Source organism: Scardinius erythrophthalmus, assembly GCF_964197995.2.
Source record: "Scardinius erythrophthalmus genome assembly, chromosome: 9".
Taxonomy (NCBI): domain Eukaryota; kingdom Metazoa; phylum Chordata; class Actinopteri; order Cypriniformes; family Leuciscidae; genus Scardinius; species Scardinius erythrophthalmus.
Genome location: NC_138229.1, coordinates 9,325,918 through 9,352,400, shown reverse-complemented (window position 1 = coordinate 9,352,400; position 26,483 = coordinate 9,325,918). Strand labels below are relative to the sequence as shown.

The 26,483-nt window shown below is 36.9% G+C and overlaps 1 protein-coding gene across 1 annotated transcript in view; it reads left to right on the top strand.

Annotated features, from left to right (window-relative positions):
* The window catches only part of kcnab1b (potassium voltage-gated channel subfamily A regulatory beta subunit 1b), a 43,176-nt gene extending 16,860 nt beyond the window's left edge, over positions 1-26,316 (top strand). The window contains exons 3-14 of the mRNA XM_081375145.1: positions 350-387; positions 4,008-4,087; positions 4,917-4,961; positions 5,051-5,095; positions 5,845-5,888; positions 8,717-8,803; positions 19,897-19,982; positions 20,844-20,964; positions 21,067-21,161; positions 21,801-21,921; positions 23,036-23,124; positions 25,266-26,316. Coding sequence (XP_081231271.1) covers positions 350-387; positions 4,008-4,087; positions 4,917-4,961; positions 5,051-5,095; positions 5,845-5,888; positions 8,717-8,803; positions 19,897-19,982; positions 20,844-20,964; positions 21,067-21,161; positions 21,801-21,921; positions 23,036-23,124; positions 25,266-25,355 — 941 coding nt within the window. The 3' untranslated portion in view covers positions 25,356-26,316. The remainder of the gene's footprint in view (positions 1-349; positions 388-4,007; positions 4,088-4,916; positions 4,962-5,050; positions 5,096-5,844; positions 5,889-8,716; positions 8,804-19,896; positions 19,983-20,843; positions 20,965-21,066; positions 21,162-21,800; positions 21,922-23,035; positions 23,125-25,265) is intronic.
* Positions 26,317-26,483: the final 167 nt, after the last annotated feature.

The following is a 26,483-nucleotide window of genomic DNA, read 5'->3' as shown; positions in this document are numbered from 1 at the left end:
TTAAAGGAAAGTGAAAGATAGATTTTTTTTTTATGATGAGGTTAAGTGCTCACTGAAAAGATGAGTCTTTTGAATGTTGTCAGGGATTTTGCATTCTGGATGAAGTCGGGGAGATCATTCCACCAGCAAGGAACAGTGAACGAAAATGTTCTGGAGAGTGATTTTGTGCCTCTCTGTGATGGTACCACGAGCCATCGCTCATTTACCGATCGTAAGCCTCTGGTAGGGATGTGGATGAGCGACGGCATCACAGAGAGGCACAAAATCACTAATAATAATAAACTAACTCACTGGATAACACACTCCCTCCCTCCCTCTCTTTCTTTCAATTTCTTTCTCTCTTTCTCAGGCACATGGGTGACATTCGGGGGGCAGATATCAGATGAGGTGAGCATTTCAATTTTTATATTTTTATATTCATAACCAGAAAGTACACTTCCAATACATTTTCAACAGCAATTAATCTATAGATTAAACACTATATTTACTCTTAATAAATAATTTTGTAACCTAATATAATAGGGGGCTGAATCATCTGTTTTCACCCGTAATTCCCACTTCTAAATCCACTTTAGCCATAAGCACAAACTGGGTAGAGTTAGCCGAGATAAGAATGTTTTGTGTTGACAGTCTTGGCAGAGAGGAAGGCTCGTAGACACATCATGCTGTGGTCTTCCTCATTATTCAAACAATAACATCATTCTGCCAGTGTTCCTTTCTGACACTCACCCAAGGCAAATGCACATAAATACTAGCGGTTCATAATAAAAAGTCCCTTTGGCAACAACTTCCACGACAAGCCTGTCTCTCCCCAGAGGCGGAGTCTCCTCTTTTGTCCAGTCATCCCTCTTGTCCAATCAAATTATGCGAGATGCGGATGTCCCAGTTCGGTCCCCTTCTCCACATGTCATAAGTCATCTCATCAGCAGTTGAGCAGACGGTTTTCCCTTATCGGCCTGCTAATATACAACAACGCTGACAGAACGGATCACTGTCACTCATCCTGGCTGATAGCTCTCCATCAAAGACAGTGAGAGAGAGAGAGAGACTGATAGATTGTAGAGGTTTTAACCACCATTTCAACTGTTCTTTCATTAGAAGATCAAACTCTGACATGAAGATCATTGTATCATTGCCGCAGTTAAACAAGAAAAACAGATGCTCTGGTCCAAAACCTATTAAAGGGAGGGGCGGTCACACTTCACATTTTGTTCCATTGACTTCCATTCATACACATGCAAATGCATCAGATCGGAAACGCAAGCTCATGCAAAAAGTTTTCAAATGAAAAACTTCGTTCCGAAGTTCAAGTTTGGTGAACACTGAACTGCGAATGACCAGTAGAAGATCGATATGTCATTGCATGACCACTTGGCTGAATAAAAAGAACCCGTATTTTTGCAGTAAAGTCGAGTAGATTGTATATTTTTTTCATTTTGATTATATTACTATTTGTTATGTTGAATTCATGTTTATAAAAAAAGATGCTGCAGAGTTTGACGTCGTATCACGACAGTGTCCATTGAAATTCATAGTCCATTATGCTCTAAGTCTATAGTGTGACCGCGACTTAACTGGCTGTTCACACAGAAACGTGCTAGACGGATGTCTTTGACCGTCGCGTTCGCATCTTGTGTGTTGTTCAGCGTCTCATCAATGACACAGTGTTCTAAAAACTCGGTTCTCAAGTTAAAAGAAGTTTAACTTTTAAAAAATGCATCTCAAGACTTTGTGTTTTTCACATTCCACTGCCCGCATCTCACTTTAAAAACAAAACAAAAGGCCTCAAGACACATTTTTTTAGTCTGACTTATTTTAATATGAACACTACGGGCCCTATCATACACTCGGCTCAAGTGTTTTCTTGCTAGTTTCAGCCCGACGCAGTTATCATTTTCACGTCCTGCGTCATTTTGTTAGCAAATGCATTTGCGGCCATCTGTTCGTCAATGGCGTGCTGGCCTGAAAACAATGCGCATTGTTGGCGCATTGCTATTTTGAGGCAACTGAAATAGACTGCGCCAACTGAAACCTGGACTAAAGGTGCAATATTTTTTTGGTTATTTAAAGGGCACATTGTGCCTCACATAATATGAGCCTATAGGCGGGTGCACAACACACGTACACTGCTTAGCGCAGCAGCACACAAACATGCCAAATATTAAAAATAAAAGGATTACAATGTAAAAGACTATTATTGTGTACATAAAGATATGATGGAATCCGTCTTGTCCTGTTGATGGTCTGCTAGCGCGCTTTAACCTCGCGTACGAGCAGATCCGTTTCCTCTCTGGGGAAGCGTTCAGTCTTTCCGCTTGCAAATTCCGCCATGCAAATAGCAATCCGCCATGGCGCGAGCGCAACTGGCTTTTAAAGGGAATGGAAGATGAGACTCTGATTGTTTTTTTTGCAGGTTACGCCCAAAGCAACCCTTTTAGACCATGCGTAGGGTGCTCCGACCATTTTTCCCATCGTTAAACTAGCAAAAGTGGATTCGGACATAAAAGCGCACTTGCGCCGTGCGCTTTAGACCATGAGCTTAGATTGTTAAGATAGGGCTCAATGTCTTGTCTAAGATGCTGCAAATGACGCTAGCACAATGGTCAAAGACATCCATCTAGTGCGTGTTTACATAAAAAAAACATGAAAAAGTAGCGCAGTGAAGTGCAAAAACACAAGCAGGGAAGTGGAATGGGAAAAAAAAACACTTTTTTAAAAAAAAGTTGATTTTAAAACTTATCTTAACTTGAGCACTGAATTTTTAGGACACCATGTCTAATGCACAACGTTAGAGCTGAGACATTTTATTTTATTTTATCTTATATTAACTTGAGCATTGTGTATTTAGAATGCTGTGCCATGCGCAAGACGCTGCAAAAGATGCAAGCTCTTTTGTCAAACGCGTCCATCTAGCACCTGTTTACATAGAACAACAATGAAAAAACAGTGCAATGGATGCAATGCAATGCAATCGCAGTCGTTTCAAATTAGTAATGATGACTTGTGTCTAATAGCTTGTGCTTTGAAATCTTGAAGATAGTTGTGACATTGCAGTGCAGTTTAATTTATCACACCCTACGTCACGACTAGCTGTTGTCTTACTATTTATAAAATGAGCACAATCAAAAAAAAAAGGATACATTTACCAAGCATCCATGCATAATAATAATAATATTGTATTAATAAATTATTAATATGCACATGAATGCCACTCTGTTCATCTGCCTGAAAATCTGTCCGTAAAGACATGCATTATTTTTTCAGCATTATGTGACAAACATTTGAGGTGTACAGAATGAAAACACAGATCAGATCATCATCAACATCAGATGCTGTTAATTCTAGTGCAATATCACATATTCCTATATACATAGTGACAAGCAGGCATTAAATGCCAGGATGGAGGCAAGTGCTTGGAAGGGAGGGGTTGAAAAATAACAGTTCTCGGTGAAATCAGATGAAGAGGAACATCTTTCACGGACAGAGCAAGCTATTGCATTTTGATGAAAGATTACAAAGATAAATGGTTTTCTTTTGAATAACATGCATTTTGTGATCCTGTTCTGCCCCTCTCTCTCCATCATTGCCTATCCTAACTGCACTGTCTATATGAATAAAAGTGGCAAAGATATTCTACATAGGTTTAACACAATATAATATATATATATATATATATATATATATATAAAAATCAGCCCTGAATTCGGCGTGAGGGACATGAATGTTATAAAAGTGCTTCACATGGCAGTGAGTCATGTGAAGAGGATTAAGCAATGCAGTTTTCAGAAAGGTGAGCGTTCAATTATCTGTTTCACACACTTCTAAGCTCTCTGCATTGATGATTGACAGCTGAGTGCTTTCTGAGTAATATACCGTGTGTGTGTGTGTGTGTGTGTGTGTGTGTGTGTGTGTGTGTGTGTGTGTGTGTGTGTGTGTGTGTGTGTGTGTGTGTGTGTGTGTGTGTGTGTGTGTGTGTGTGTGTGTGTGTGTGTGTGTGTGTTTTGCAGGTGGCAGAGCAGCTGATGACTATAGCCTATGAAAACGGGGTCAACCTCTTTGACACTGCAGAGGTCTACTCAGCTGGGAAGTGAGTTTGGCCTTTGACTTACAGCAAATTGAGTGCCTGAATTCATCTGGACACCTTTATTACCTTTTCATACCATCTAACTATTCTAAATATTGCATACTATAAAGCCTATTTAATGGATAGTATGGGAATTGGGATTCAGCAGATATAATAGTCCAGCCTGTAAACTTCATATCCAAACTTCCATCTTGACAGCAGTTTTATCTAAACCTGTTAGAAGATGCAGAAGGGAATTCACTATGATTGAAATTCACCCTCTGATAGCATCATTTCTGTACATGTTGTCTGCATCGATGCTTTGATGCTTTTGCATCAAATTCACTAAAGGAATTATGCATTCAGGCTGTGACGCAAACAGCCACAAATTTAGTATTGAATGCAATTTACATGGGGCACTTCTGAGTGCTAAGTAGTGCAGGATACAACAAACTATAGGAACCATATATCTGTACAGTGTCACTCCACCACTGTGATCAGGCAACATTGGCTACAGACTACATTGGCTATATTTAAAATGCCAAAAGTCTTTAGAGCATCATTAGATAAATTACTGTTGCCATAATCACTATAAAATTACACTTACTTACATTAATTTTGAATAAGCTTTAAATTTCCTCCAGATTTCCGTGGACAGTAACCATAGCTCAACGTTAACTGTGTGTCAGGCAAATAGCGCTGACGTTTGTGAAAGATGCAAATTCTATAATGAAACTGCATAAAGGAGGGGTGTTTCCCCTGAAAAAAAAGCTTTACAAATCCAGCAATAAAATCTTGTGTTTTTCTATTTAAATATTATAACAAAGTACTCAAAATGTGTCTTTCTTCACAGGGCTGAAATAATCCTAGGAAACATTATCAAGAAGAAGTGTTGGAGGTATTTATCTTAGTGATCATTGATCATTGATAAATGTATAAAACATAATCACTTCACACATAATCCATAATCTGTCTGTGTGTGTACAGGAGATCCAGTCTGGTCATCACTACTAAACTGTACTGGGGAGGAAAGTAAGTATTAGTGGAGTGAATCAATCTATCTATCAATCAATCAATCAATCAATCAATCAATCAATCAATCTATCTATCTATCTATCTATCTATCTATCTATCTATCTATCTATCTATCTATCTATCTATCTATCTATCTATCTATCTATCTATCTATCTATCTATCTATCTATCTATCTGTCTGTCTGTCTGTCTGTCTGTCTGTCTGTCTGTCTGTCTGTCTGTCTGTCTGTCTGTCTGTCTGTCTGTCTGTCTGTCTGTCTGTCTGTCTGTCTGTCTGTCTGTCTGTCTGTCTGTCTGTCTGTCTGTCTGTCTGTCTGTCTGTCTGTCTGTCTGTCTGTCTGTCTGTCTACTCTATTTATTTTATTAGTAATAACTATACCCTTATTTTCTCCTTAAAATTTAGGCATTTGTCTTTCTTTCTTTCTTTCTTTCTTTCTTTCTTTCTTTCTTTCTTTCTTTCTTTCTTTCTTTCTTTCTTTCTTTCTTTCTTTCTTTCTTTCTTTCTTTCTTTCTTTCTTTCTTTCTTTCTTTCTTTCTTTCTTTCTTTCTTTCTTTCTTTCTTTCTGTCTGTCTGTCTGTCTGTCTGTCTGTCTGTCTGTCTGTCTGTCTGTCTACTCTATTTATTTTATTAGTAATAACTATACCCTTATTTTCTCCTTAAAATTTAGGCATTTGTCTTTCTTTCTTTCTTTCTTTCTTTCTTTCTTTCTTTCTTTCTTTCTTTCTTTCTTTCTTTCTCTCTCTAGGGCCGAGACAGAGCGTGGGCTCTCGAGGAAGCACATTATTGAAGGTAGATATTCTTTTTTCTTCTAATCCCCCTGTTGTTTGTAATTGACCTGAACCTTTTTTCTTCTTTTCTTTCTCATTGCCTCCTCCTTTATTGATTTTTGTTCTCCTTCGCTGCAGTGTGTGGCCTTGTTCCTAATAAAAGCTCATCACCCACACCAACATTCATTCTTAAACACTGTGAGATTCTCTCTCTCTCTCTCTCTCTCTCTCTCTCTCTCTCTCTCTCTCTGAATCTTTCTTGATACATGCAAACCAAGGTAATGATTCAAATACATTATGTATACAGAGAAACCATTTGCCTTCACTTTTATTACATTTCCAAATATAATTTTCATAATCATATGATTGTCCTGTTTTCCAGTAAAATGTCTAAACTGTAATCTTTAAAACAAGTTTTATGTTTGTTTATGTTTTTCATACCCCCCCCCCCCCTTTCATTTATTTTGTAATTTAATTTTACCATAAGCCTATTTATGTGGTATTCTCATAATCGACAGCATGTAATTATGTGAAGTGTTTGAGATCGTAAGCTTTATTTGAGTGCCTGATTAAGAGTGGAAATCTACATGGAATAATATTCTGATTTATCTCTGCTCTATTACTGTATTCCTATGAGACGGAGGCGGACCACTGATTTTATGAGAGTTTAATATTTATAATGTCATTTCTGTATCACTTTCAGATTGAGAAAACTCACTGTATTTCATGAAACTATTTGAATCGTTCGCATACTTCGCTCATCCCCAGTTATTTTTATCACTCTAGCTTGTGTGTAGTTTTCCTGGCTGGCTTCTCTCTCTCTCGTCCTCGTTAGCTCGTGCTTGTTTGACATTGTTTGTGGGCTAGAAAGGAACGTCTGTTTATCCTTTAAAAAGCTCCCTGCTAAGAATATCTCCTCCACAAACCCAGAGAATTGTGACTGATTATAGCCGTGGCGGATGAGTGCGAGGGCGCACTCGGTGAGCAAGGGGCAGATTAATGAGTCTGAGATTGGCTGGATTACAGTGCTTTTTATGATGAATGAGTGTGCGGTTTATCTGTCAGATTAATTTCAGTATGGCAGAGTAATCACGTCAGCGTCTGATCACCTGAAAGCTCTCTGACTTTGTTTCAACACACCTGGTGTTTGCTCTCTCTCTTTCTCTCTCTGCCAAGATTTATTGGCATGACTGTAAAGCATCACAGTTTTGCCAATGCAAACAGTACTTAGACATAGGTGTATAAAATAAGAAAATCTTATTTAAAAGAAAAGCTAAAATGGAACTAAGCATAAATGTGTTCGGAGGTGGAGTGACCCCAAAAAGTATCTGGACACTTAAACAGCACTCAAAAAAGCTTGAATGCCATTGCATTAAATGTCAAACCAACCATTTATTTAAAGAAAAACAGTTCAAGAACACTTTTCATGCAAAACATTTCACAGATCAGATGTTTGTGAGGTTCGAAATGGAAAAACAAGAGATATAAGATTTTTTTTACAAGAAATTAATAACAAAATTATCAAAAGTGACAGTAAGGACATTTATAATGTTACAAAAGATTTCTAAATCAAATAAATACTGTTCTTTTTGACTCTATATTCATTAAAGAATCCGAAGAAGAACATTATATTTTTTAATATTTTTAAAAAAATTAAAAAAATGTATGTATAGTAATGATGTAATGATGCTGAAAAATAATAAATAAATAAATTGCATTTAAATATAAAATATACATTAGAAAAGAAAACAGTTATTTTTTAATTGTAATACTATTTCACAATATTGCTGTTTTTTTTTTTTTTATCAAATAAATGCAGCCTAAGTAAGCATAAGAGACTTCCATCAAAAACATAAAGAAATCTTACTGACACCAAACTTTTGGTAATGGTAATGTACTTAATTGTCTATACTGTTATGTGACATTAATTTTAAGTGTGCCCAATGTGTCTTTTTGGGGGCCACTGGTCTATAAATAGGATTGAGATGATATATTTTGGTCAATATGATTGACTTATGATAATTGTTTTTGTGTTCCCGAATTTTATACCAATAAATATGCAATATTTTTTATGACTGATATCTAATATAATGCCCAATATTATATATCTGTTAGGGTTCAAAACAGTGTTCAAAGTTACAGTAGCTCCTTTAATCTTGACAAGCTTCCAAGTTTGAAATAAGCCCTGGTATTATTTACTTCAGATATCACCCTTATCAGAATAGTCTCGATCATTTTAAACCTAATATTGGATACCAAAATGGTCACTGATATAACACTAGTCTATGAATATACACAAACAAACATATTACTGACAGTGCATAATGTATGTTATATGCTGTCTTTGTTCTCTGTCTCTCTCTGTTTCTGAATGGGACAAGGAAAGTGACAGTCGGACTGAATCATTCATCCTTTCAAAGTCCTTTGACAACTACATAAGTTTTTGTCTTCATTTTTTATCTTTCCTATTTTATAGAATAGTTTTCACTGTACTTACCCTAATGTTGCTCCAAATCTTTTTTTTCCCCTTCACAAAACACAAAAGAATATATTAAGCGGAATGTTTATGCTTTTTGAGCTTAAAAAATGACAAAATACCTCATAAAAGTATTATAAATGTGGTCCATAAAACTCAGGCATTATCCCAAGTGTTCTGAAGCAATAGTTTTGTATGAGGGAGAGACCAAAATTGAAGTAATTTTTTGACGAATGTCTTTCCTGACGAACACTGAACGTTCCTCAGACCACCTTATATCGGTTTTGGGTGCAGTTTGATTCCACAAATCAAACTCTCACTTCAACAAAGCGTTCAAATTCTCTTAGGCGTTCTCTCTCTCTTTCTCTCTCTAGGTCTGAGGGGTTCTTTGCAGCGGTTACAGCTGGAATATGTGGATGTGGTTTTCGCCAATCGCCCTGACAGCAACTCACCTATGGAAGGTAAGAGAGGCTTGGGCCTCAAAGTCACTACACAGATGCTTCTAGTTTTGCTAGCTCACTTTTGTGCATCATTGCATTCTGAAATATGTTAGAGGCAATTCAGAAAGCAATGTATTTGGCATTGTCGCTTGAGCAGCTATAGTGGGCATTAGCATAAACTGTCGGCAGGTTTTTTCTTTACTGTCATGGTGGAGTAACAGTTCGAAAAGTCTTGCTGAGCAAGTTATTTAAAGTTGATTTAAATAAATGTACATATATTTAAATAATATATAGTTACCTGAATAAAAACACAACCAGTGTAATGGCATAGACTTTTGAAGATAACTCTAGCGCCCCCTTGAGGTTTTGCTAGAACACTGTTTTAAGGTGCAGTAAGCAAATTTCTGAGAAACACATTCAGATTTAATTTGAAATCAACCCAAACAAACACACCCCTCGCTTCATTTATCTGCCCTCAAAATGCACGAACATGCAATACACAAGTGGATGTCTCTTTACCAGATGAAGCAAAGCAAAATAATGCTTTGTGAAAAATAAAGCGATGATGAAGAACAAACGACAAAGAAAAACAAAAAATGTACTTACATTACACTAGAGTATACAAGCAAGAGTCGGTTGTTAGTCGCCAACAGCACAGCATTTCCAAACAAACAATGACACTCAAAACTGTCTAGTTACTATAGCTAACATTACAACAACATCATATCTTGGTTCTGTGAAAAAACAGTACGAATGTTACTCACGTATGGAGCAGAAACAGAAACCTTGCCGTCTGATTTCAGGCCTTCCCGCTTCGGTCTCTCCAGCGCTGGCAAGCTTTTCTAATATTAATGCGGGTCATAAAGCTCTTGCCTGATCATAACCCTTCTTTTTCCAATGATATTCCTCTTATCTTTTTTCTTTTGCGATGTCTCTAAGCCTCCTCTCTTTCTTGCTCACTCTCTCTCCTCCTCCATCACGAGTGGACACGCCCCTTACTGCTGATTGGCTACAAGTGTGTTGTGCTGCTCAGTCTGATCCAAAGCGTTTCTCAGAAATTGCTTACTGCACCTTAAAGTGCACACTACCGTTCAATAGTTTGGAGTCAGAAAAGAAGTCTCTTATTCTCACCAAGGCTACATTTATTTAATCAAAAATACAGTTACAACAGTAGGCCAATGATGTGAAATATTATAACAATTGTTTTCTATGGATTTTATTCCTATGATTGCATCATTACATTATCTATCGTTCTTGGTGTAAACCGGCCTTTACTTTGTGAGTTGGTTGTGTGTATGTGTGTATGCTTGTTTATATGATTTATGGGACACAAATTTGTATAATAACATATTAAACTGGTATTACAGCGTAAATGTGGTTTATGAGGACATTTCCTGAGTCCTTGTAATTAAAATAGCTTAAAAATAACATACTAAAAAACATTTTACTAAAAATGTAAAAATACAGAAAGTTGTCTGTGATGGGTAGGGTTAGAAAATGAAGGCAATAGAGTTTGTACAGTATAAAAACCATTAGGCCTATGGAATGTCCTCATAATGATAGGTGCACCGTGTGTGTGTGTGTAAAACAGGATATAGGATGCTATTTCTATACATCTCATGGGGCCGTTTTTTCCATGCTGTTATCATAATCCCAGCCTAACCAATCTCTCACTCTCTTTCAATTTCTGTGGCACTGCATTGCTTAGGAAGTCTGCTTCTGACACACTCTCTCCATCATCAAATATGTCTTTCTCTCTTTGACTCTCTCTCTCTCTCTCTAGAGGGATTATACACAGAGTTGCCCATGGGGTACATAGTGTATTTTTAAGCTGCTCTTTCCTTACTGTGTCTCCAAACTCTAAACTTTTCTTCTCACATTTGTACACATACATGCACATAATCATGTTTACTTGCAATCTAATGAGAACATACCACTTTGTATTGCTTATATGTGAGGCTTTTTACATTTTTAGAAATAAAAAACATAATTTAATTTTATTTATTTTGTCAGATTTAGCTAACTTCTTTAGACAGATTTGTTAGAAAACGCACACACACCTGATTTCTGCCATTGGACTGCTTTAGGATTTTTACTGTCTGAATGAGCGAGTCTTATCAACACGCAAACACATTTTACATCAGGGTTTCAAGCCAGAAAAGTACTGCATATAGACTTCCTTCAGTGTGAGGATAATCTCTAGAGGACTCTCCATACATATCAGAGCTTTAGAGGCACTGCTGCGCTTTGCTGTGGGGAAAAGCAGAAGGTCTATCAAAGTCAAATGTTTAACCATCGTTCTACCATCAAGACTGGAATGATTTTGATCCAAATTGATGTGCAGTCTGTTCTTGGCACATACAGTTGAATCCTCGTGGGAAGAAAAAAGGGTATTTTAATAAAAGAACATTTTGGAACTGAACTGAGAACAAATTTTACTACCCATGGTCTCCCTGGAGAGTTGTTTAAGTGTTTGCCACATGTTGTTACTAAGCTTTGTGAGAAAGATCATCAATGTGATGCTAGAGCAGATATATTGGTATACTGTACGTATATACATACATTTATACATACAGATGAGGTCATCAAGATTTCATTTTAATGATAATTTTGGTGCTCTATAGACTTTAGTTTTCAGTGCATTAGTGTAAATGGGATTTTTGTTTGCTTTTTACAAACTAGAGGAAACAATTATTTTCTGTAATAATTAAAAAAAATATGTAATGGATGCTGTTGATAGAGCATAACTTGTATTGAAGCACTGTTGGATACCACACATACAAACACACACACACACAGTCCTCTGTGCATTTAAAGATCTCTTTAAACTAAATGAATACAGCATTGCAATGCATGTAATGCACAATGCAGCATCTTCAATGCACTCACGGTCTGTAATATCTGTTGCCTTTTTTATAAACACCAAACACACATCTGTGTTTATTAGTGTTCATCTGATATTGTAGGCTAAGCACCAACTGGCTGTTTCAACAAACCTCAAATTACCTGTTTGTGCTTGAGTTGTCCACATCAGTCTACTGTAGAGATATTAAAGCCACAAATCAAATTCTAATATGATTAGGCATAATTCTCTTGCTGTTTAGCACACTCACAGTACATCTTGTCCTGGTGCATTCTGGGTCATGTGGAACTTTTTCTGAGATTGTTAAAATAAAGTTCAAAGTGCTAATGATGTTGATGTTATCAAAGTAATTAATCAGTAAAGTACACACACACACACACACACACACACACACACACACACACACACACACACACACACACACACACACACACACACACACAATTTTCAAATAAATGCTGTTCTGTTTAACTTCCTATTTATCAAAGAATCCTAAAGAATTTTTTTTTATCACAGTTTCAAAAAAATACTAAGCAGCACACCAATGATAATAATAAGAAATGTTTCTGGCGCACCAAATCAGGATATTAGAATGATTTCTGAAGGATCGTGTGACTGGAGTAATGATGCTGGAAACTTTTCCATCAAAGCAAAAAATGTGTTAAGTTAGAAAACAGTTATTTTAAATTGTAATCATATTTCAGCAACACTTAACAACAAGGTTTCATTAGTTAACAACTTAAGAACTAAGAATGAACAATACTTCTACTGCATTTATTACAAATGAATAATAATAATAATAATAATAATGTAAGGCCGTCTATAGGTCCAATTACAGTTTCCGATAAGCGGGTGAAGGTTTACTGCGTGTTACTGTCTTTTCAGCATGGCAAAATAATTTGATTCCAATTAAGCTTTTTATAACCATTTTATCACCATCTCGAATATAAGTTAGAATGCCAATTAGTTATTGGTTATTATTCTATTTAACTCTTTACTCTTATTATCCTCGTTCATTCGGGTGCCAAAGTCGCACAGGGTCCTCACACCGCCCGTTCATATATGTGGGCCCACGATCACAAACTCATCAGTTTCGGGTCACTAAACAGAGGTAATTTGGCTAATATCTTAGACGGTCGCATTCACATAATCATTTCTGAGTAAGTCATAAAATACAAATGTAAACAATTTGTTATGTCAGATTAGCCTGGCAAGCCAGACCTAAATCAAGATGTTAGGTCTGGCAACTCACCATTGGCACGACTCAATCCGAAGGGCGGGATAAACGGTTGTCTTTCACATTCACTCTGCACGCAATAGGACAGCGCTTCAACCAATCAGAGCGTTTTCCCACCAGCGGAGCTAGTTGATAGATTAAACTTTTGCCGTATCCGGTCGGCAAAACTACGAACACATCTTCCTTTTTTAAGAATGACTTAAGTGCCGTTCTTTGTTCTTTTCTCAAAGAAAAACTTAACTCCAAGTCCTCCAAAGTCGCAGCCAAAGCCGATTCGAAAGACCGCTGTTCGCCAGCAGCAGCCACAATTCTTTGTTTTCAAGTAGCAGGGAACTGTCGCAACTCTGTCGTCATTATGTTAAGCCCGCCCTGCCTACTCTATACACGATGTGATTGGCCTGACTAGAGTTTGGTTTTTCCAGCTCGAAAGTCAACGGAGAGTTGCTAGACCACACTGGCTGCAAAATAAATGTTGCTGCCGCTGGGGTGCGTCTAGATTTCTAGGCTAATGTCAGATAAATGCATCATGCCAATTACATAATAAGTTCAAAGATAATCAATACAATAACATCAAATGCTCAGAGAGAGTAAAAGATGTACCTGTCTCAGGAAATTCATAATGCTGAGTGTCTGAAAGGCACTCAGCATTACGGGTGGATCTCATCACAAATCGCCCCGAGCCTCTTGAGACATCTCTTTATATACTCAGACCAAGAAAGAAACTTAAACATATGCTAACAATGGGAATTTGCATTAATCACGGTCTCCAGAGTTTTGAGGACAGGATGCTATTTGAATGAAAGCTCCACCCTCCTCTGTAAGCAAGATATCTCTAAACTCTTAAAAACTTGATTACCTTTTGGTTTACTTCTTTGGGGATGAGACCTTCGTACCAGTTGCACTGAGACATTTCAAATTATACCAGACATGTACCCAGCAAGCAATTTTGCTTTTAAAAGATGTCTAATAGCCGTCCAAACACAGCCCAGATGTCTAGGCTAAAACCAGGCAAAAACCAGGCAAAATTTGGGCTGTGAGTGAAAATGTAATAGACGTCTAAATCATAGCCCAAGAATAGACTAGTCATCAATTAGATAGTGTTGTATGATAATTGTTCACATCAAACAATATAGATGTTTGGGTGAATTTCAGGGGATCTCAGCATGAGAGAGAGACGAGATGGGGAAGGGAGAGAATTGTAAATTAGGAGGTGATCAACTCAAGTGTGATCATGTCTTGAACGGGGATGTTAATATAGCAAGAGAGTTCAGATGTTGATTTCCTTTGTTTTCTCAGAGAGTTGCCCTCTCTTCCAGTTTTTCCAGTCTTACATTTACATTTAGTCATTTAGCAGATGCTTTTGTCCAAAGCGACTTACAATTTAGGACTAAATTAAGCGAGTCATTGTGAACAGGCAAAAACAACACAAGAAGTGCTCAAAATACAAAGTTCAGGCATTGTTCAGAGTAGCATAAGCCCGATAAGGAAGGATTAAAGGAAAAGGAAATATTTTTTTTCTTCTTTTTTTTTTATGAGGATAAGTGCTCACGGAAGAGATGGGTTTTCAGCTGTCTTTTAAATAAGTTTTACAATAATTTCAACATTTACTAATACATTATCAAAATCAGAAGTTGTATTTGTTAACATTAATGCACTGTGAGCTTAATAAACCAAGCAAAATTGTGACTGAGCTTGAAAGGCTGTGATGAGCATGTATTTTTGTTGCATTTGAACTGACTAAATTTATTGAATGTAAATGGATGATTTTTGCTTTTTTCTCCCCTACATTTTCTTTTGCCTACAACAAGCATTCAACATGATTTATTGGGAAATTGCAATCAAAATCCACTTGTCTCAAAAATCTGAGGGGACACTTGAGCGTGACGCATCTGCACATGCACACTTCAGCCTACGCACTGCAGAAACCCCAGACATTCACATTACATTAGATTAATACTTCAGGGTTCTAATGTTTGGATGTTCTGAGAGATCCAGCAGAATTGAGCTAGAGTTCACAGTCTCTAGTTAGAAGAAGCTATACGATGGTTTGCTGAGGAACCATTCATTTTTGTTCTCACTGGCATGTGCCTCTGGTCTCCTGTGTTTTTGTCTTGCTCTCTCTTTTCTTGAGCAGATGTATTGTTGTGCTTAGCTGACGTTCACTTCCTCCATTCTCACCCACACACATTTCTTTTCACTTGTACAGAGTTTGTAATGAGCGAGTGGGTGTGGGCTTTCATTTTCATTATGTAGGCTACTGAGGTAAATTTGGCTTCTCCTGTTTTTGTTTTTTTTTTAAATATAATTTATTATCTCTTTTCACCTTCTCTTGCCTTATTTTCCTTCTCATAAGTTCTTTTGTTTCTCACATGTATGCAGTTAGCAGCCTTGGTCTTACAGGATTGGTCCACATTGGACTATGACCTGCCCACTTAGACAAGAAAAGCGATGAGCGACCAGCGTCGATAAAGTGAAGCTAACAGTCCTTTCACACCAAACGCGAAAATTATTGTTCGCCTTTGGCTAATTCACGCCTACACACCAGGTGGCGCAACCCACTATTCAGCTGATCGGCCTTTCGTATTTGACCACTGAGAAGAAGAATCACTTAAAGTTGGGGCATAGCACCACAAGACACACAAACTGTTAAAAAGTACAGAAACATAAAGAAATTGGATTTCTGTACCAGCAGCAAAAAGACGGCGTTAGCAGTTAGTGCCACCAATCTCTTATATCTAGGTGGACTGATTAATGCCAGCCAATCACATTAGAGTATTTGCAAGTGTGTTCCAATTTTTCTGCAGAAGTTCAGACAGTCAGTTAACAAAATGTTGGTCCTCATGCGTGGCATTTGATGAGACTAGGGCAGCCCTGCTACACCACTGTCAGACAAAGAGCTCCCCACAGACATCATTCACTGGTGGCATGTGAAGATGAAATGCAGACTCAGTGGACGCAGAGTAATGGCCTCAGTGAAGCGCCTTGAGTCAAAACACTGATGAGACAGAGAAAAGCAGCTCTTTGCACATGAAAATCTGAAAGATGAAGCAATAAAGCAGCTTTATTAACTCAATGACGAAGGTTTTTGAGCAAATCTTGTACTCGCTGTTCTTGTCCAAAAGCTATAAAGCACTGCTGAAGAGTAACAGCAGTAAAAGGGCTCCACTGGTAATGGCGCAGAACAGGATAGTGCCTTGAGGATTTCAGAGCAGATGGTGTTAGAGTGGCACTCTGTCAAATGTACACACTGATATCGTGTGCAAGCATATGACGAAACAAAGACTGTGGGCATGATACATGATTTTTCTTTTCTATTTATCATTATACATGATCTCATTAGAAATTGTACACTGTAAAAAAATTATATGATCATAAGTTATAACAACATATTTTTATATTGCTTTAACTTATCAAGTTAATTTGTAAGATTCAACTATTTTTTTTAAGTCAGTTTAAACGACTCAAACATCCAAGTTGATTGTTTTAAGAAATTTTAAGGAAGCAACTATTTATTTGCCCATAAAGTGTGGTTGTAATAAAAACCATAAAAACAATGCTCCCATAAAAACAAAACAATGCTTCTACCCAGATTGCAAAGACAACCAAGAAGTGGCTTGAGAACAAGTCCATCAGGCTCATGTTTTGACCTGGTCAGAGTCCCTATTTGAACCTTATAGTGAATTTTTGCTCTCACGTTAAATTATACGAACTGGGAAACATTTTTCAGCTACTCATGAACTGTTCGAAGCCATCAACATTTGAACAACACTGACTCGTCTGTCTGTAAAAAGCTGTCTGCAAGTTTACCCATATGGCTTAGGGAAAGGCTATTCCGTGCATTACTTTATCTACAGTATTAGTGCAATTCTTGCTAATTTCCTGACCAGTGATTTGTGATTAAAATAGATAAAGACCGTTAAAAGACAAGTAAATATTTTGCCATTTATGGCTTGGCCCAGTTAGGGTTTTTTTTTTTTTCGCACAGGAGTGTAAGCTATAAAAAAGGACTGATGGTCTGCACACAGACGGATAGTTAAATTCCTCTTTATTAAACTCCACTAGACGATAAAACACAAATGTCCTGACACTGAGCCTTCCTTAGTGTGTTTAAGTTCAATATGCTTCATCTCCTCTTAAAGACCATCATGCAGACCATTATCCTTATTATAACTCATTGAGTAAAATGAATAAAAATATTTGTATTCTTTATATATATATATATATATATATATATATATATATATATATATGTATATATATATATACACACTCACCTAAAGGATTATTAGGAACACCATACCAATACTGTGTTTGACCCCCTTTCGCCTTCAGAACTGCCTTAATTCTACGTGGCATTGATTCAACAAGGTGCTGAAAGCATTATTTAGAAATGTTGGCCCATATTGATAGGATAGCATCTTGCAGCTGATTTGTGGGATGCACATCCAGGGCACAAAGCTCCCGTTCCACCACATCCCAAAGATGCTCTATTGGGTTGAGATCTGGTGACTGTGGGGGCCATTTTAGTACAGTGAACTCATTGTCATGTTCAAGAAACCAATTTGAAATGATTCGAGCTTTGTGACATGGTGCATTATCCTGCTGGAAGTAGCCATCAGAGGATGGGTACATGGTGGTCATAAAGGGATGGACATGGTCAGAAACAATGCTCAGGTAGGCCGTGGCATTTAAACGATGCCCAATTGGCACTAAGGGGCCTAAAGTGTGCCAAGAAAACATCCCCCACACCATTACACCACCACCACCAGCCTGCACAGTGGTAACAAGGCATGATGGATCCATGTTCTCATTCGGTTTATGCCAAATTCTGACTCTACCATCTGAATGTCTCAACAGAAATCGAGTCTCATCAGATCAGGCAACATTTTTCCAGTCTTCAACTGTCCAATTTTGGTGAGCTCGTGCAAATTGTAGCCTCTTTTTCCTATTTGTAGTGGAGATGAGTGGTACCCGGTGGGGTCTTCTGCTGTTGTAGCCCATCCGCCTCAAGGTTGTGCGTGTTGTGGCTTCACAAATGCTTTGCTGCATACCTCGGTTGTAACGAGTGGTTATTTCAGTCAAAGTTGCTCTTCTATCAGCTTGAATCAGTCGGCCCATTCTCCTCTGACCTCTAGCATCAACAAGGCATTTTCGCCCACAGGACTGCCGCATACTGGATGTTTTTCCCTTTTCACACTATTCTTTGTAAACCCTAGAAATGGTTGTGCGTGAAAAATCCCAGTTACTGAGCAGATTGTGAAATACTCAGACCGGCCCGTCTGGCACCAACAACCATGCCACGCTCAAAATTGCTTAAATCACCTTTCTTTCCCATTCTGACATTCAGTTTGGAGTTCAGGAGATTGTCTTGACCAGGACCACACCCCTAAATGCATTGAAGCAACTGCCATGTGATTGGTTGATTAGATAATTGCATTAATGAGAAATTGAACAGGTGTTCCTAATAATCCTTTAGGTGAGTGTGTATATATATAAATATATATATATATATATATATATATATATATATATATATATATATATATATATATATATATATATATATATATATATATACAGTATATATTAGAACTCATAATATCGGGTGAAGTTGAATTAACAAGGCTTTGATGCCCATTTGTAATTCTCTGGTGATCTATTTCAATGTGCTTTTAGCACCCAGTTCAGTTCACCAGTTCACCCGGTTCTGAATTTTAGGTAGTTTAGGATGCTATTGCTATACTTTATTAGGACTGCACAGCATCAGCTGTGAAAGTTTCTGATATATTGCATGATTAAATAAATTAAATTAAATTAAATTAATGAATGTATTGAGAATTAATTATCTTACAACAAAGAATGTGTAAATGATAGAAAAATATTTTTCTTTCATTAGGATGTCTTGAACCCTTTGGAATGGATACAGTTGTGCTGCTATGCTTGAATATATGATACAGAGTCATTTAAAGTTATTGTACAATACAACTTGCTTAGTGAGATATAGAGCCGTTGTGTCAGTTTACTGCTGAAATGCTCCTCGTGTTTAATCCAGTTAAATCAGAAGTCTGTGAAATAACTTCAGCTCTTCTGCATTATTAGCGTTTATCCTTTGTGTCAGTTTCGCCAGATCTCACAGGAAAAACAAGCAAACTGTTCTGACAACACAATCCCAAAGTAAGCCTCCCAAAACATGGCTAAATAAGCCAATTTAAAGGGATAGTTCACCCACAAATGAAAATTCTGTCATAATTTACTCCCCCTCAAGTTGTTCCAAACCTGAATGAATTTCTTTCTTCTGCTGAACACAAAAGAAGATATTTTGAAGAATATGGGTAACCAAACATTTGATGGGCCTCATTGTTTTCCGTAGTATTTTTTCTCCCCATTCTATTGAAGTCAATGAGGCCCATCAACTGTTTGGTTACCCATATTTTTCAAAATATCTTCTTTTGTGTTCAGCAGAAGAAAGAAATTCATTCAGGTTTGGAACAACTTGAGGGGGAGTAAATTATGACAGAATTTTCATTTTTAGGCTAACTATCCCTTTAATGTTATCTTATTTATTAAGAGTAGAATAAATTGTATTTTGCAATTCATGGTCCCCTTAATATAAACATGATAGATTTGATCTCCAATGCTGCAGAATCATTTTCATAAAAAAAATTGTGTTGTCCTTCTTAGTTGATACAGTACTATACCCTTATATCCTTTGTCATGTTATGTGCATTTGTGTAACAATGCAAAGTATACTTTTACAAAAAAGGAATTCAAATAATACACATGTACAACTGGACATGTAAATCAGTTATTAAATTATAAGTGCAAAATATGCATCCTGGGAATTCCCATAGTTTTAAATGACTTTCTGAAAAAACAAGCCCAGTCACTCTGCACAAGGAGAGGATGTAGATAGCGCCATCTAATGGTGAGCAGACAATGAAAAAATCTCTGGATCTAGAGCAAACTAATTCCAAAAGCTTGGCTGATATTTTTGTCTGTACATGTGTGTTTCAGAGATTGTGAGAGCCATGACGCATGTCATTAACCATGGTATGTCCATGTACTGGGGCACGTCACGCTGGTCAGCTATGGAGATCATGGTGAGTGGAGAGGACAAACTACTGTGGACTCTTTCATTAATGGTTCCTTTTGATATTTAAGTCAATCCTGATGATGCAATTATTTTATATTGTCATATTTTATTCATATTAAGCCTGTCATCAAGCATGTTTGGTTGTTTTGTTGCTCTGTTATTATTTGTCTGACAGTGTGGGCACTGTTTGGGTATTTTTATTTGCAATATTTAATAAGATTGACGTCACACAATAAAAAAAAAAAGAGTTGAATACACGTTATGTCAATCACGCTTACACACTGCCTCCAAAACTTTCGTCCGTCATAAAAAAAAATTCGGATCGGGTTCAATTGTCTGTTTTTTCACATCCGTAGCGTTGAGAGGTGTTTTGACAAATCAGAGCCACCGAATGACGAATACGAAATTTCAAAATTTCAGACTCAGTGTGCAAGGACCTTAAGCAGCTGTTTCAGTTTTCTTCTAAGAATGAACACTTCACAATATTCCTCATTTAAATAATTCCTGCTCAAGGCATATGCAAAAAAGGAGGCGGGGCCTGGTTCAGTTGGTTGGTTAGTAGTGTGTTGAAACCGGTTGAAACTCGTAGTTATGGTAAGGTGCGTAACATTTCCCAAACACGCTCAAATCGGTTGACCAATCACAACACACTGGTCCAGCCAGTCAGAGCACATTGCACTTTTCGGATGGAGGGACTTCATAGAGACCAGAACTAAACAAAGCGTTACTGACAGACTGGGAGGAGAGGTGCTGCAACAATGTAAATTATGTGAAAAATAATGTGTTTTTGAACATTTAAGCATGAAAACTTTTAACAGTATTAATATTATTCTCTTTTATTTTTTGTCATGTCTGTCTCTCCATGTAGGAGGCGTATTCTGTAGCGAGGCAGTTTAATCTGATTCCACCTGTGTGTGAACAGGCCGAGTATCATTTATTTCAGAGAGATAAAGTGGAGATGCAACTGCCAGAGCTTTACCATAAGATTGGTAAAAACAAACACATATTCTACATCAATATGCACACATAAACACCCATGGTTAACCTTAAAATGGCCTTAACATTTTATTAAAATATGTCTTGTACCGCAGGTGTTGGAGTAGTGTCCTGGTCTCCTCTGGCCTGTGGCATCATCACAGGAAAATATGAAAATGGCATCCCAGAATCTTCCAGAGCCTCTTTGAAGGTACTTTAATCTTGTGTCATGGCAGACATCATTTCCTCATGACATAAGGATGGATATCTGTTGAGTAAACTGATCCATATCCAACTGAAACAGTGCCAGATTTCGGTGTAAAGCAGATATATTCCAAAACAACTGAAGAACAAAACAAGAGTTAAACAGGACAGTCTGTCACTGGATGAAGTGATTTAGGAGCTCATATAGACCTTATGCGGCAGAGAAACCAGTGTGGTAACATCTTTAGAATTTTATCTTTGAACTTCCGTTTTTGCGGTAGCTCTGTATATTTCTATGGCATCGCTGTTGAATTAGCTGATGAAGTGGATTTACTTATTGTAGAGTTAACGAAAGTTATCATGAGCATTGTAATGTTTTAAGTGGATGTCATAACAAATGTCAGTAGACCGGGAAGATTTTAAAACAAACGGTTCATTCATAAATCCGTAAGATCTTACCTTCATGTAATGGAAATACAAACTGGAAGACAGAACTCAAAAAGTGCAGCGCTGAAAAGGGGCGGGGCTACATAAGGTCTATAGTAAATAAATTACACCTTTAGTTAGGATCCAGCTATGAGGGTGGCAGGTCTGTCAGGGGAGGTTTGCTGTGGTCGTCTCACTTTCTCTCTCTCTCTCCATGCAGCCGTATCAGTGGCTGAAGGAGAAGATTCTGAGTGAGGATGGCAGAAAGCAGCAGGCGAAGCTTAAGGAATTGACCCACATTGCTGAGAGGCTCAGCTGCACCCTGACACAACTTGCCATCGGTAGGTCAAAAGAACTTCACTAATTTTCACTTCAACTGTCACAGTGTGCCACATATTATCAATGCCAGAGAGACTGTTCTGTCATACGCAGTACAGACATAAGTAAAAGGCTGAATTTTCTTTTATGCGCATAACTCACAGGGCTTTAAAATCACCAAGTCTTTGAGCTGTTTCTGAATACTTTTTTGTTGTTGTTGCTGGAGGCTTATACGTATTTACCTGTTTTTGAACAAATTAAATGGAACTCAATTTATTTAATCCTCATAAACTTGATCGCTTTATGAACCAAACCCAAACAACAAACCCAAAAACGCTTATATATGGACATGGCAACGATGTGCGAAGCAGCCTTACAAACAGAAAGAAAACATGATGCATTTCTATACGGTGGTTTAGTTCAAATTTCAGAACATAAGTCTTTGGCCTTTGTAATATTACTATTGTCAAAAATTGAGGATACCATACACGTGAGATGCCAGAACTTTGATATGGCTACCATGCTTGTCAGTCATCGCAATTTCGGGAGTGAGTCATGTTCCGGACGCACACACTGAAGAATAATTTAGGGGATTCACTCCTGTATTTAAATGTGGTTGGCACTCCTGACACTTTACAGTACGTGGCCGGATACTATTAAAATTACATACCTAATGAAAAACTAACTTGGCATGCTTTGGTCCATTTGTAAGCCTTTTTTTACAGTTTTAATATATGTGTTTTTAATTTAAGTTTATAGCTGTGGAGGGTAAAATTCTTAATTCTAATTCTTTAATTGGTTTCAAATTAGAAAATGGTGATTTTGTTCTATTTTTTATTTAGTGATAATAATAAATCTTTTCTAAAATATATATTGTTTGTATTAATTGTTTTAATTAATTGTGTATATTTAATTTAAATATTGTTCATATTTTAATTTAAATAGTTTGATAAACAATACAAAAAAGTTTGTTATAAAAGTACTGTTAAAAATACCTGTAAGAACAAACCTTTGGCTGCAGCACCCGATCAAAATCCATTGAGATTCCAATGATTCACTGGCTTGAAACTTTCATACATACACTGTAGGACCAAACCACAGATCCCTCATACATCTGTTCTCCGTGTTCTTCTGTAGCCTGGTGCCTCCGTAATGAAGGAGTGAGTTCGGTTCTCCTGGGGACCTCCAACCCTGCACAGCTCACTGAAAACCTGGGGGCGATACAGGCAAGAGATTTATCAAAACATCTCAAATACACTGTCACACCTTCTACAGCTCTCTGCTCTTATCTCTTAACACCTTACTTCTGAATCTCACATGGTTCATTTACATTTAAAACATCAAAAACAGGATATTACTTGATGCTATTTTTATGTGCAATGGCAAACTTTCACAGACTGATGGAAGATCTAACTACCGGTAAAGCCTCAGACAGAAGATGGTTTTACGTGGTTTCTAGCTTGGCGAAATTGTTGGACAACTATTTAGACCAGTGGTTTTCAATCAGGGGGCCTCAGCAAATTTCCAAGGGGGCCTCAATATGATTCAAAATGAAAGCAAAACAAGTATTAAATCATTTATAATTAAACAATTAAAAATCAAGATAATATTTTAATTCACCCCCTCAGACCTGAAAAGGTCATGTTTTTTTTTTAAATCTTAATCTTAAAATTTAATTAGATAGAAATAGTGAATAATCAATATTTTAAAAATTCTTAATCAGTAAATCAGAAACAACTAGAAAACTTTTTGTTGTGGACAATGGGCAATGAAGTCAAAACGGTTGAGAACCACTGATTGAGACCATCTTAAGGGTCTTTCACATTGAGCGTGATTAAGCGATGCAATGACACTCTTGAATCGAAACAATAGATCTATGAGGATTTTTTTCTCTGTTCAGTGTGCCAATTTTTCTCCCCATCGCCCCGCGATGAAATAGGCCAACCGATTAGATTTAAGTTTTAGATCACGTGCTTGGAGCCACACAAAAAGGCAAGATTAGTGTCGCTATAGCACAGAAAGCAGTTTTGAAAACCAGTGTAAAAAGTCTTGTGGACTTGTGGAAGTGTGGACTCGAAGGAAGATCGCAAGGGCTTAAGATTCGATTTGGGACAGGGCCGTGATCATTCATGTCTGAGAACAGAGAACTTTTTAATAAATGTCACAGCGACTACAAAAACAGAGACAAAAAAGTAGTTCTGTGGCAAGGAATTGCCGAGAAAATGGGAATCGATGGTGAGTTTAATATCTTATTAAAGTCGTAAGCATTATAGATTGTTTGTGTTTCTGGTGTAGTACCAAACTTTATTTATCTTAGGTTAAAGGGATAGTTTACAACACAGAAGAAGATATTTTGAAGAATATGGGTAACCAAACCATTGATGGGCTCCATTGACTTCCATAGTATGTGGAAAAAAATACTATGGAAGTCAATACGGTCCATCAACTTTTTGGTTACCGACATTCTTCAAAATATCTTCTTTTGTGTTCAGCAGAAGAAAGAACAACTTGAGGGTGAATAAATGATGAATTTTTGGGTGAACTGTCCACTGTTCCTTTAAAGCCAAAGGTTTAAATGTGTTAAAGCCATGTGAAAATGCATTTTCGGCCAGAGCCACCTATCGTTCAGGCGTTAATTTGTCGAAGGCAATCAATCGTTTCGCGCTTGGTGTGAAAGTACCGTTCATCGCCAATTCGCTTCGCTTTATCGCGTTTCGCGCAGTGTGAAAGGTCCTTTAGTCAAACTAGTTAGATCTAGTATAGCAGCTTCCATATTACATACACTTTTAATGAAGTTAACACAAAAATAAAAGGAATCTATAATATTTAACTCTCATTTACTAAAATAAATAAATACAAAAAAACATAAAATAAGAAATATATGAATTTTTGATACACATGAGGGTGTGAATGATGAAAGAATTTTGAGTAAATTATGTTACTAATAGTCAATGTTTTATTTTTGTGTAATAATAATTATAAATCTTTTGTTTGTATTCATTGTTTTCAATTAATTTTGTTGCAATTTTTTTAATTATTTAAAAAAATACACAATAAAATAATTATTTTATATTGTTTTATTTTTGTTTAACAATAGTAATAATACATTTTTATAAAAATATTTAAATGTTTATATTAAGTTTTAATTCATTTTATAGTGTATTTTTATTTTATTTTAATTTAAACAGTTTGATAAACAAAAAAACAATTTTAATTTTAAGTTTGTCAAAAAAGCATTGTTTAAAAAAGTACAGTATAATGAATGATGAAAGAATTTTCATTTTGAGTAAATAATGACGTTGAGCTTTTGATTCTGTTGCCTGCATTTTTAATAGTTACATCATATGGATTACATTCTCACTGACAGGTTCTTCCAAAGATCACCACTCAAGTGGCCTCGGACATCGACAAAGTCCTTGGTAACCGTCCCCACAGTAAGAAGGACTACCATCACTAGGCCTTTCTGTGAACCTGTAAGCCTTGAGACTCAGGATCCCGTGCCAGCCATCTTGTGTCGGCGGGTGTCCACAGTGTGTGATTCCCACCATTGTGTGTCTATGTCAACTTCTTCTGCAGAGAGCCATTGTTACCATTACAGTAGAAATGCTAAAGTGTTATGCATGCTTCTGTTCGACCTAAACCTGAGCTCAACTTTGCATTAAAATCTCTGTGGATACACACCTGCCTGTGAAGCACAGAAGTTCCTGGACTCCCTCATCCATGGGGTTTTGCATACAGCTGTCCATCGCCCATATGTGCCAAAGTGAACCTGGTCTTGACCCTTGACCTCTGGATATTCATTCTGAAAAGGGGCGAATGACAGGCCCTGCTTACTGTCTATTTAAAAAAAAATAAGGAAAACACACTGCATATCGCACTGAGAATGTAATGGCAAAGAACTGTGATGTATGGCAGAGCAGCATGTGTAGTTGAACTGTGTAAGATGTGTGCATTAGCAAAAATGTGTTGGATTAAAAAGCCATCAACAGCAAAGTGGGCTGTTATGATGTTTAAATGTTCTCCAAAAAGTTGCTCCATCCATCGTTAGACTGTTTGTGTATATTCCCTCTGTAATCCCTACAATTCATGTCATATCTGTTCAATCATTTCTTATTTCTCCATTTTAAATGAACATTATAAAAGAAACTTAGTTTGTTTAAATGCTTTTCCAGTGATAAAGTTGATAAAGACTTAAATGCCTGCTGCTGTTTTTGGTAAGTTTTGAACTGCTAAGCAGTAAGATACATACTTGAAGCCGGAGAGAGAGATAAACTGCACAACAACTGTAAGCAACTAGTTAATGTCCAAGGAGTGACAAAAGGAGTCAAAATGTTTACAAACATGAAAATGAGGAAGCTGTTAATGAATGAATTGTGCAGAGTGCTTTTAACATCAAGAAAATAAAAATGTGCATCTCCAGGTTGTGTTTAATATATAATGAATGTTTGAAGTAATGAAGTGTTTTTGTAACCAAATTTGAAGTTATTTTGCTGGTTGATGATGAACATTGCTACAAAACGTTGACTAGAATCTAAATAAGTGTGGGCTACAGTTAAAAAAAAAAACGAACCATAACTAATTTAAA